This window comes from Haliaeetus albicilla, chromosome 5 (genome assembly GCF_947461875.1).
Source record: "Haliaeetus albicilla chromosome 5, bHalAlb1.1, whole genome shotgun sequence".
Lineage (NCBI taxonomy): Eukaryota > Metazoa > Chordata > Aves > Accipitriformes > Accipitridae > Haliaeetus > Haliaeetus albicilla.
The window spans coordinates 17,556,850-17,568,329 of NC_091487.1; the positions used below are offsets into that span (position 1 = coordinate 17,556,850).

Here is an 11,480-nt window from a genome sequence, read left to right on the forward strand (position 1 = left end):
GGCTTATGCATGTATAATCAAATTTGATCTAGTTACAGGAGCTTAAACTGAAAGAGGTTTAAGCTGGTGCATTTTCTTTCCTGTTTGGGATGGGCTTGGAGGGTGCTTGCAGACAGTCTCAGTGACTAAGCTGATGGATGGTGCTTAAGCCACCATGATTCAACCGAAGGGTTCGGCCATGTGCCTGAGTTCTTATCCACACAGCATGATTTAATTCATGTTAAACTTTCCGACTGCTCACATGCAGACAAGTCCACAGATATCTTCATCATATGCAGCACCCTAATAGAGATAGATGAAGCTGTCTGGATATAATATACGTATTTAGATTAAAGTGGGAAGAGAAGTCACTACTTTTTTGAAATGACACTGCTTAAAGTCAGGTCCTTAAGTGTTCTTCAGTATCTCCATAAGCAGCCCTCCATGCAATGGCTCTGAGTACTCTGCAGCTTGCACTGGGGGCAACAGAAAATTTGCCTGATCCAGCACTGAGTAAGGAAGTCGCCTCTGTATTAGGCCCAGGATAGTTCTCCCGTGAGCAAGTAAACTGCCTCGGATTCATCTGTGCAAAGATTTCCCCAGACTTGTTTCTAGTAAGGTGTTTGGTCCCCAAAAGCTGCAGATACTAGTGGGTTCACAAGAAGCAGGAGGTGCTGTGCTCTGCTGAATCTCCCTCCTACCCTAAGCCTCCTTTGTGCACAGTTGCCCCACAGAGCCCCTCCCAAGAAAGGAAAGGGACCCAGCACACTGGGTCACAGTGCCCTGGGTTGCACTGACCTTTCAGCAGCTCCCTCACTGGCTTGGGGCAAAGCTCCTCTGCTCTCCCATTTCTGCGGAAGTAGGACATTGAACCCTGTAAAAAATTCAGCATCCTTTCCATGCTCCAGAGCTAGGATTTCACCAGGGATTTGTGTCTTCCTGTGGTTGTGAAGAGGGGATTCTACCCTCAGTTGCAAAAAAAAGAGGCTTTAGTTGAAGTTTTCTGAAGGGAAACTGGTAATTGCCCTCACAGCTGGTAGAAGGGTGGGACCACCAAAGCTGTCAGGGCTGTTGCTATCGTTGCAGTTTCCACGCGTGCGTTCATGTCCCACTGACTGTAGTCAACCTGTTTTTCCTTGAAGTTTTGTGAAATGGTGTCTACTCCAGAGATGAGTCGCTGGGCTGGGCCAATCATCGATGTTCTCCTGGATTACGTGGGCAATGTGCAGCTCTGTTCCCGGCTCAAGGAACATATTGACAGCTATGAGGACTGGGCTGTCATTAAAGAAAAAGCAGGTATGGTCACCCAGGAGAGAACCTGGCACAAATAGTCCCACTGTTGGATTCAAAACCTCAATCACCATCTCCTCTTAGTATTCATCCCTTAAACTTGATAAGATTTCCCTACTGAAACTGAATTACATTTTGGACCAGGTATGAGGCACTAAAAATTGCTGGGGTGTCACTGACTCTGTGATGTTAAATGTACACCAGCTGTGGACCTGACCCACTGGGAATGAGCATTGCCAGTGCAGGAAGGCACATTTGGCTGCACCTGGCGTACAGTCAGATTGGGGCAGGCAGGTAGCATGACCATTTCCACAGTAGCCCAGCAGGCACCAGTGGCCTTTAAAGCCTTTACTAATATTCTGCTCTCCTAAATAGCCTTTCCCTCAGGATCCAAAGTCTTTCATAGGTATTACCAGAATTAGTTTTCTGGCAGCAAGCTAAATTTGGTACATATTACATTTATTTTCAGTGGGAAGGCTGAGTACTGTGAAGTGGCTTGTTTAAAACCTCCTAGAAAGCCCATTGCTAAGGCTAAGAGGGGATACAGCACCCCATCCTCCAGCCTATGTCATGCCTTGGAATAGATGAGCTGCCACCAATGCCAGGTGCATCATCCCTCCATTACAGAAAAGCCCCCTTTTTTTCATTCCTCTTTCTTTCTCCCATTTTCTTCTTGCCACTGACCCGGCCAAGCTGAGCTGTCCGTCTCAAGTTCAAATCTGTTCTGCTCATGTTTCTGACATGCCTGTCTTTCAGAGCCCCCACGACCTCTTTCCCATCTTTGTCGCATCAAGGTACGAAGCCTGGTTGGAAGAAACCGCATTAAACTTCTTGACACCTTGCCTCTCCCAGACAGACTGATTCGATACTTACAGCATGATTACACACAGTGACCCCAGGCACACCGGACATGCAGCGGCTTCCCAGCATGGCACCCAGCGTCATCAGCATGGCGAGGGTGCACATCATGCACCACGGGGAGGAATTGCTGCTGGCTTGGTCAAGCACCCTCCAATGACTAATCTAAGAGAAATATGCTTCTGAAGCATGAGTGAGAAGAAAATGGAGGAGACAGAGAGCTAAACATAGGACTGTTGTTAGGTTTTCCAAGAGAAAACACATATGGTTCACCTCAGAGCTTGGTCTGCAAAGAACAAGAAATGAAAGCCAACACTGAAAAATGAGTAGTGCTGAAGCAAGTATCAGTGAGGAATTCAAAGGTATCCTGGGGTTGCGGTGGAGCTTAGCATCCTTGCTGTGATCACAATTCAGAAATTGCCAAGAGTCAGCATATTTGGGACAACAATCACATTTCCTTCACTGACTGAGATTTTTATTTTAGTTTCTATTCTACTGTTTGGATTTCTGCTAAGTGTGCTGGTTGCTAATTCTTTGATACTTTGACACCATCTTGCTAACACTTTTACTTTCATTTTTTGGACCTTTCTTATTGAGTGGAGTACTTGATTTCTGAACATTCAAATCTCAGAACTTTTTAATAGACTAAAATCCAGAAATGCTGGTTCCTTTAAAAGTCAAGGAAAGGTTTATTTAAGAAGGATGTAAGAATTGTATTTGCACATAGCAAATACACTTCATTTTGTATCACATTTGCAATAAGAAGTTAGGTGAAATTCTGCTTGAGAGAATTTTGTAGACTGGAGTTGAAAGCAACTCTGAGCTCTTTTTTTTTTTTGGTGTAAATTAGAAGTAGCTGCACTGTAAACAGTAGCTTTACTCTGTCATGAAGCTGGTGTCAGAACAGAACAAAGACCTAGAGAAGGAACAGAAAGTGATGCAAAGGAGAGAGGCAAGGTAGGGAGGGAGAGGCAACACTGCTAAACCAACTTTATCTGTTCCTTCCCTAGAAGATCTTGTCCCTACAAAACCCAGCCTCTCTTATCTCCTTGGACCTCTGTGGCTATAACAATACCATCACTGGAAAAAGAGAGATTATTTCAAAATTATGAAAGTCAGACTCTGGGATTTATGAAAAAAAATACCCAGAATTAGGCTTCCAAATCCTTATTCAGATGCCTAAACAATGCCAAGTTGCTTGCACCAGGTGTAGTTCCACGTAAGCCAATGGGACCACATTTGGTGCCAGATATTACTGAGGCAGAATAAAGTCTTAGGATTTAGCCCTGAATTTCATGACTTTGGAAGTTTGAAGTATCTATTAGTTCCCTTTGACACTGATGAAAGTTATTATCTCATCTTCTTTGAAAATTAGGTCACCTATTTACAGCTCAGATCCACAGTTGATTTATGGCAGCTTAACAAGTTACCGTCTATCAGTTGAACTGCTATAATTGTCCGTGAAATTCTTTTATTGAAGTTTTTAACAAGTCACATTCCCTCACAGCTGGGGAGGTCGAGGAGCCCACGAACGGTTATTGGCAGTGTGACTGCAGCTCATTTGACAGGTGTGACTTGCCGAACTGATTTGATGAGTGTCTCATTCCAGACCAGGCACCTAACTAAAGGTGGAAGAGCCTAAATTTGGAAATACATCTTTGCAGACCTGATGCTAGAAGCACACTCATTCTTACCTTAGGTGACAAAGGAGCTGTGCACCATGTTTTGTTTGGATTCCCCACCAGAGACCTGACAGATGTGGTTTTGTTTGTTGGCCTGCATACCATCCATGGAACCAGGTAGAAATATAAGTAGGGAAAATGCATTGCACCAAGTGTTATTTGTATGGAGTTTTATACCTTAACAAAGGACTAAAAGTGTTTCACACATACAAGTCTGGGCACACAAGTTCAGATTCTGTGATTGTTTTGTGTGAAATGTGTTCAGCACTTGTGGGACAGGATGCGAGCAGAAGAAGAATTGGTTACAGCTACAGGCAGTCTGTCCATAGCTGTCCCCTTCCCAAATGCAAAAGAAGTTGAAAAACCATCAGAGTTTCAATTCACACTGAACAGTGATCTTTTTGCAAAGCTTTGGAAAGTCAGGTGAGATTCCTCCACTGCTGAAATTTCATCCAGTGATTTCCAATACCACCAGTTTAGGATCTACCCCCTTATCTCCTGTAGCATGAACAGGGAATTGCTTCAGGTTGGAAAAATACTGGGTGGAGGGTAAGGGATGGGGAACAGGAAATCTTTAGACCAGTTTTGCCAATGAAGGCAATTGGTAAGCAATAGCTTGAGAGACAGAATATCACCTCTGGAGTTCATGCATCTCTCACTTTATGGGGCTGAGCAGTGAAGGTCTGGGTCTTACATTGATATAAATCAGAAGAAAATTCTTTGAAATTAAATTAATGTAACAGAGCAGAGTCGTAGAGGGTGATGGATACAGACACGGCTTGGTGGAGACCATTTACTTAAGTGCTTTTTTGGTGTGTGGTGACAGCCCTGGAGACCACTGGCTGATAGAAGGATTCACAATCACTAACTGCATGTATAACTACGGGAGTGGGATTTCATAAGCTACCCCAAATTGGGAATTTCCCCTGAGCCAACATCATTACATATGCAAAAGTCTCAGGGGTGGCCATTGCTTTTTATGTCCTTGGAGAAGTTGAAACTGGGTTTGAGTGGAGCAAGTATGGAAAGTTCATTTCTTCTTTCAACCAAGAGACCTTCATCTCTATTGGGAGACCCATGTCCTGGTTGCTCTCAACCATCTGTTGTGAGCAGGACAGTCACTGAGCTGGAGAGCATTGGTCTGATAGGAACGTACCACAACTGCAGGAAGGATAAGGGCACACTGTGCACAGAAACTGAGAAGACAAGAGTGTTAAAGGGGAAATCTGGTAATTACAATGTTATTAAATCCGTTCTGCTTGATCCTTACAGCAAATCGTCACACACTCAGTTTACATTTATTTGCACTGAAATGGAGCCCACTACCTCTCCACTCCAAACATTGACACAATATTTTGTGTGCAATACTGACTCTGCACAAATTCAATGTGCATTTAATGCATCTATCTAGAAGTTACTGTGAAAAGACAAATACCGCAAAACCCAAACAAACTAGGCTTTGTAAGCAGATCAGTAGTTCTAGTGCAAGGTAAAGTGGCTTGTTTTTACTGAGTGTGATAGATAGACTCCTTCAGAGATGATGACTTTATGTGAAATGTTCTAGGAATATTTCGTGACCAGGTTACTGTACTTTTTTTTTTTACTGCATCACGTGCAATTCACTTGATGTTCTTGTGCACTTTTTTGATTTTTTTTTATTTCATTTTGTATGAAAGCTTTTTCACTTACCTCTTCCTTCCCATTATTTATAAAAGCTATTGTGGTTTTAACAGTTTAAATTTGCATTGTTGTAGTAAATAGCAGCTCTCAAATGTTATGTTTCCATCTTTCAAACAAAGTATGAATAAACAAGTAGATTCTGAAGGCTATCAGCTATCCTGAATAGCAACAGTGAACAACCAAACACAAAAATAGCCAGGAAAAGTCTGAATCAATCCAAGACTGAACAATTAATAATTTTGATGTTAATCTCAGGGGTTAGAGAACAGTAAGTATTGCTAGAGAGGAGACAGAGTTGCTATTCTTTGCAAACCTTTTGGAAAGTCTCACACATCCCCATTCAGTGATTTTGAATATACTTAACAATTGTCTTCTGTTCATTTGTGTTTGACTTCACTGCTGCTCCTGTTCAGAGCCCCAGCAAGAGCCACCTCCTGCCCTGGGCTGGGGAGGGAAGTTCCATGGATTTTAAGGATTTTAAAAAGTAACATCAGTTTAAATCTGAGGGTAAGTGCATAAATATCTGTGTGTCAAGAGTAATTTGGAATGGTCTGATTCAATCCTTCATCATCACTTAAAAACATGCTATTCTACTACATGGAAAATGTACAGCAACATACATTTAAATGAGAAACAGTTTCAGAGAAGAAAAAGAAAACAAAGAATTTAATATCCCAAAGGTAGAAACTTGATTTTAACTCTCTTCTTTCTCCGGATTTCTTCAGAAATAAAATTTCTACAGAGGCTATCCACTTTTCCAAGTATTTAAATTTTGATAGAAATCCATATTCTGGTACAATACGCAGCACTTTCAAATTTCCCTTCTGAACTCAAGCAGGAACACTTGTCCACAGCAATTACTGCAATACCTGTGGTTCATTCCACGACCTGCTCTGGTCACCCAGAGAGAAATCCAGACCAATGCCAAGGAGACTGCTCTGCATTAACAGCTCTGAGACAGAGTTCAGCATCTGGCTTCCTCTGAATACAACAGTGACACAGAGCTATTGGTGTAAGAAAGCGTCCCTACTTTCATGTAAAAAATTCCTTGCTCTGCAAATTAAGAGCAGTAGTTCTCTTCCAATTAACTTAAATGGGGGTACTACCTCTGGTTTCTGTTAAAGCCTCCTTGTGGAGAGGGACAGAGTCTCCTGGTGGATTTTTTTTCCAAAAAGACAAAAAGGGACAGACATCTAAGTATATTCACATCTTCACTTCTGGATCAAGATCTAAACTGATGTCTTTAAGTCTTAGATCAGCTCTTTACCACCTTGCACCTTGCATGTAGTTGCAGGTATGTGTTACCAAAGCCATTTTCTGCTCTCTGTCCTATAGGAGTAGTCTATACAAGCTTGATACATATATTAAGTGCTGGTAGCAGGGAGAAAGCGAGGAAAGCCATCTCCATTTCTACTTTTGGCCTCCTGGACTAACACATTACAGCCATTGTTTCCGTAAAAGTAAACGTTGGTGCAATATACTGTGAGGTTTGGGGAAAGAATGAACTACTTTTAGCCTGAGAGTAGTTCATATCCTAACGAAAGTTGCAACCTGGTTATATAACACCAAGCCCCATCAGAAGATCCAAAATGATACTCTACAATTGCTTAAGATGATAATTTTTTCATGACTGCAATGTGCTCATGAGAAGTGTTGCCTGTTTTTCCCCTTATGGAGATACCAAGAGTCATAGGGAGCTACGCTAGCCAGACACCAAGCCAATCAAGGCCACTTTTTATTGAATCCTGGGAGAAGTTCCCACTAGCTTTAGTTCAGGCCCTGGGAATCACAGGTGTCCATTCTCTGGCCCTTTCCCCCCTCAGTATAATACACTTCTCTTGACCTCAGTGATTTACACCAGTGTAACTGAATAGATACATAGGCCTCGGATATTAAATCTTTCAGATCTCATGTTCTGTGCCTTAGCACCACTTTCTCCATGGGTTTAAGAGAAATCTAACTTTAAAAAATCCCCATTTAACTTTTCTAATGCCAATTTGTTGAAATAATTGGGAAAATACCAGGCAAATCATTCGCAGCCAGGTCTTGTGATAGCATCTTAAAATCAGACAAAATAAAAGATGTCTGTGAGCCAGAAATCAAGGCAGGCTATTCTATACACTTTTTTAGTCTATCATATTTTATGGTTTTGTATTCAACTAATACAATTTCTCATTTGTTCTGTTGATGCAGAACAATTTCTGATGGGGAAATTCATCCTGCTTCTGTTTGCACCAGCTTAACACTAGCTAATTTCCCAGCCCCAGAAGAATTACTTTTGATTTACATCACTCTGAATAGGCAGAGATTTCAGCCCTCATATCTACCCACCAGTTGCAAATCAAACCTGTGTCTACCGAGTGGGGCAAAAATAAACAGACTGCATTTGCAGAATCACCAAAATAAAATTACCTGCTTTCTTCCCTTAATTTTTTCTTTTAATTCTGTCAGTATTTACATACAAGAAGAGCTTAAATCAATTCACAAGTGTGGTTTCTACATTAAATACTGTCCTTCCAGTCTCTTGGATGCAAAAGGAGGTGACCTGAATATCTTGACTTCTCTGGAATTATTTTAAAGTACAAAAACTCTTTGAATGGGTTTAATTCATTTCATTTTGCTGCTGCTGCCGCAGGGCAACCCCAGAAAGATGTTCCCACATGGAGGAGGTCTCCTAGGTGTCACAAGTGTGGCTATGAATGGCCCGCAGCCCCGCTCGCCACAGCTCAAACAATGCCCGTCGATGAAAGAGCCAGGGTTTGCCTCACGCTCTGTGACACCGGCTTCATAAGGCTTATTCCCGATTTATACCCGTGTACTGAGAGGAGAGTGGAGCTCGAGCAGCTTCCCAGCAATTACTAATTCGCTCCAGCCCGCCCATGAGGAAGAGGGTGTGATCACCGGGCTCCTTCCCCTCGCCGCTCCACGCTGCCAGCAGCTCACGCCTGGTGCCCGACTGGGCGCTTCAATTCACTCTCAGAAGCTGTCGTGTTCAGTGTGACTCCAACACCCCCCGGCTAAAGATAGCCGAAAACGTTGAAGATCGGCGGGGGGACGGCAGGCTTGGTGGGGATGGGTTTCAAAACCACGGGCCTGTAGAGTTTCTGCCCCGTGCCATCGGCCTCCTTGCAGAAGTGCGGCACCTCCACCGGCAGCACGGCCGCACTCTTCCTCCACAGCCCCAGCCCCGGGAAGGGCGACGGGGGCAGCGTGCCCGGGGGCTGGTACACCCCCGGCCCAGGGCAGGGGAAGGGGCAGCAGGTCCAGGCACCCACCCGGCCTGAGAGGACCCCGGCAGGGTCCTTCTCCCCGGCATGCAGGGCAGGCTCAGGGGGGCTCTCTGGGCCGGCACCATCCGGGCTCCGTTTACTTTTCTTCCCCTCGTAGGGAGGAGGGTCTCTGGGGGCCGGGAGCCCCTCGGGGCCGGCAGCAAAAGCCCTGGCCGGCAGGCTCTGGGCTGGCCGTGGCTCTTCCCAGAAGGAGGCGGGGAGCTGTCGCTTCCTCATGGGCACCTGGTCCGGCCTGGTTGCCTCAGGGTTTTGCTCCTGCAAAACCCGTTCCCCGGTGAGGCTGTCCTCCGCCTCGGCTGCCTGCAGCACCTTCTCGGCGGCAGCCCCGCCGTGGGGGCTGGGGTCAGGTGCCTCGGCCTGAGGGCCGCGGCCCCGGTCCTCTGCCCCCCTGCGCCAGCTGCACTCAGGGGGTTTGCTGGGGTGGCACCGTGGGATCCGCGAGTACTTCTGAGAAAACCGCTTGAGCTGCTTCTGCAAGTATTTCCTGTGGTCAACCGACCGGCGACACGGAGCCGATTTATCCAGAGCCGCCTTGATGTCGCTGGAGGCCAGGTTGACGAAGTTCAGTAGGGTTTTTACCTCGCTGTCTGATGCCATCTCAGTGGATGTGCCGTGCAGAGTTTCCCATGAAAAGTTTATAATCCGCCTTCGGACAAACCTTGGCAAACCTGCAAAACACGACAGGCAGACTTAAGAGCGGGAAGCCTCGGTTTGAACAGCACCAAGCAAATGGAGGGAGGGTGGGGGGACACGTCAAATTTCTCAGCCACGCAAACAAGTCGTCTGTCAGCTCAACTCCGTGCCGGCAAACTCCCGACGGACCCACCGCGCGCCTGCGGCCCACCGCCCCGCACCACTGCCCCAGCACACACCAGCGCAGGGACCAGCTCACAAATGCCAGCCATCCCGGCGCCTAATCTTGTTAGATAGCACTTAGGTGGAAAGAAGCCGGGGCGGCCGCTCCCATCTCCCTGTAAGCAAGCGCGGACACTCACCCGGCGCGCGGCGGCTTTTCTCGCCGGTGCTGGCGGCTGCGGAGTCGCCGAGGAGAGGAGCCCCTTCCCGCTAATCTCGTTAGGCAGGTTACACACCGCCAACCTCGGTGGAGGCAGCCAGGGCCCGCCAGTGTTTGGATGCAGTTTAGCAAGCACTTGAGCAAGCTGAATGAATATCGACTCCGGCGAGTTCGGGGCTCTCCCAGGCCAATCAGAAGCCACTTTGCCAAATACAAAGCATCCCAATCAGGCATCAGCCTCCCCTCCTCGCATTCTTTACCATCACAAATTGTCACCATGGGGACAGCCACAGAAAGACAGCTAATAAATACAATCATTTCCCCGCGATTTCTACCATTCTCCCTATCCTCTTCACCCCGACAGAGGCCTTTCTTTTTAAAAATTACACAATCTGAAGTGAAAATGCTGAGGATGAGTTAGGAAAGTTTAGACACCCTTTTCTCTGCACTCCCTGAAGCTGTCTGGGGGCTGATACTAACCATGCTTCATTGGCACAGGACAATGTAATACAGGGGACTGGGCTAGCCTACTTTTAACCGTTCCCCATCAGAGCCTTTTTTTTTTTTTAAGGGGAGGATGATGTCAGAAAAAGGTAGGAAAGGAACAAATCTCTAAAGAGATGTGCAGATATCCATGGAAAGGGAGCTTGAGCGCTCAAGAATCTTGTCTTTATGTTTGCCCCCTCAATTGAGTTACACAAAAGCTGAATTACCCATTCAAACTACCCAGACAAAAGGATGGAGTTGGATAGTACTCTTGCATCTGTAGTCAAACAGTTAGAGACTTAAATCGAGTCGTCATGATGGAGAAAGAGTTAGACAAAGCCCATAGAATTGCCATCAGCAAACATTTTCCTGTGTCATATTAGTGGGTCTCCATGACTCCCCCTGGCCTGGGGACAATAGCACAAGTTTGCACACTCGACTACTGTCACCCTGCCAACGCTGGCAAGGAGCAGAAACAGGACAATCCTTTAAGGGGAAAGCATGCCCGCTGCAGGGAAGGTAAGAAGAGAGGGAAGAAAAGGCGTGTGAAATGCTAATTGAGCTGCTTCCTTTACTGATCCAGAGTTATGCGAGCCCTCCGCCTTCTCTCAGGCTTGTCCCTAAGGGGTGGCAATAACTTAATAGCATGGTAAGACTGAGAGCTGGAGGAAGAGGAGAGCAGAAGGGCTGCCCTCGGTATGCACCGGACACACCAACGACACAGAGCTGGTGGCAGCCTGTGTGCCAGCCCAGGACCTACTGCCTCCCACGGCCAGAGCAGTGCTGCTCCTGCTCCCCAGCCCACAGCACCCTGGGGATGGGAAGAGCGGAGAGGGGCAGAGGACGCATGCACCTACCCTCAGGGAGATGCTGCCAGCTCTGGAACAAACACGCACATGCCCTGGGGAAAGAAGGGACAGAAGTCCAAGCTGTTTTGCAAGTAAAATCTACCTTACTGATGTGAGGAATCAAAGGCATGAGCACCGAGGGTTGACAACATCTACATCTTACTGTTATTTTACTGTATTTCTATTATTCTGATTTTCCTCGGAGCAGGACAAGATCCAGACTGTGCCATTATACCAAACTCTGGGCAGAGGCCTCAGGGATGACTCTTCAGTGTCTCTGTAGTGGTGCACCCAGTGCCGCCACCCCTGTTCACATTGTTTCTCCCAGTCTGTCCTGAGCAACATGTGCTGG

At 46.1% G+C, this 11,480-nt stretch overlaps 2 protein-coding genes across 3 annotated transcripts in view; one reads left to right on the top strand and one right to left on the bottom strand.

Moving 5' to 3' along the window:
* The window catches only part of ASB2 (ankyrin repeat and SOCS box containing 2), a 28,904-nt gene extending 20,865 nt beyond the window's left edge, over positions 1-8,039 (top strand). For both annotated transcript variants that reach the window (XM_069783569.1, XM_009930230.2), the window contains 2 exons: positions 1,122-1,275; positions 2,026-8,039. In XM_069783569.1, coding sequence (XP_069639670.1) covers positions 1,122-1,275; positions 2,026-2,162 — 291 coding nt within the window. In that variant the 3' untranslated portion in view covers positions 2,163-8,039. The remainder of the gene's footprint in view (positions 1-1,121; positions 1,276-2,025) is intronic.
* Positions 8,040-8,506: 467 nt separating this feature from the next.
* On the bottom strand, positions 8,507-9,376 carry FAM181A (family with sequence similarity 181 member A). The gene has a single exon (XM_069782972.1). It carries the CDS (start codon positions 9,374-9,376, stop codon positions 8,507-8,509), a length of 870 nt encoding a protein of 289 aa, XP_069639073.1.
* Positions 9,377-11,480: the final 2,104 nt, after the last annotated feature.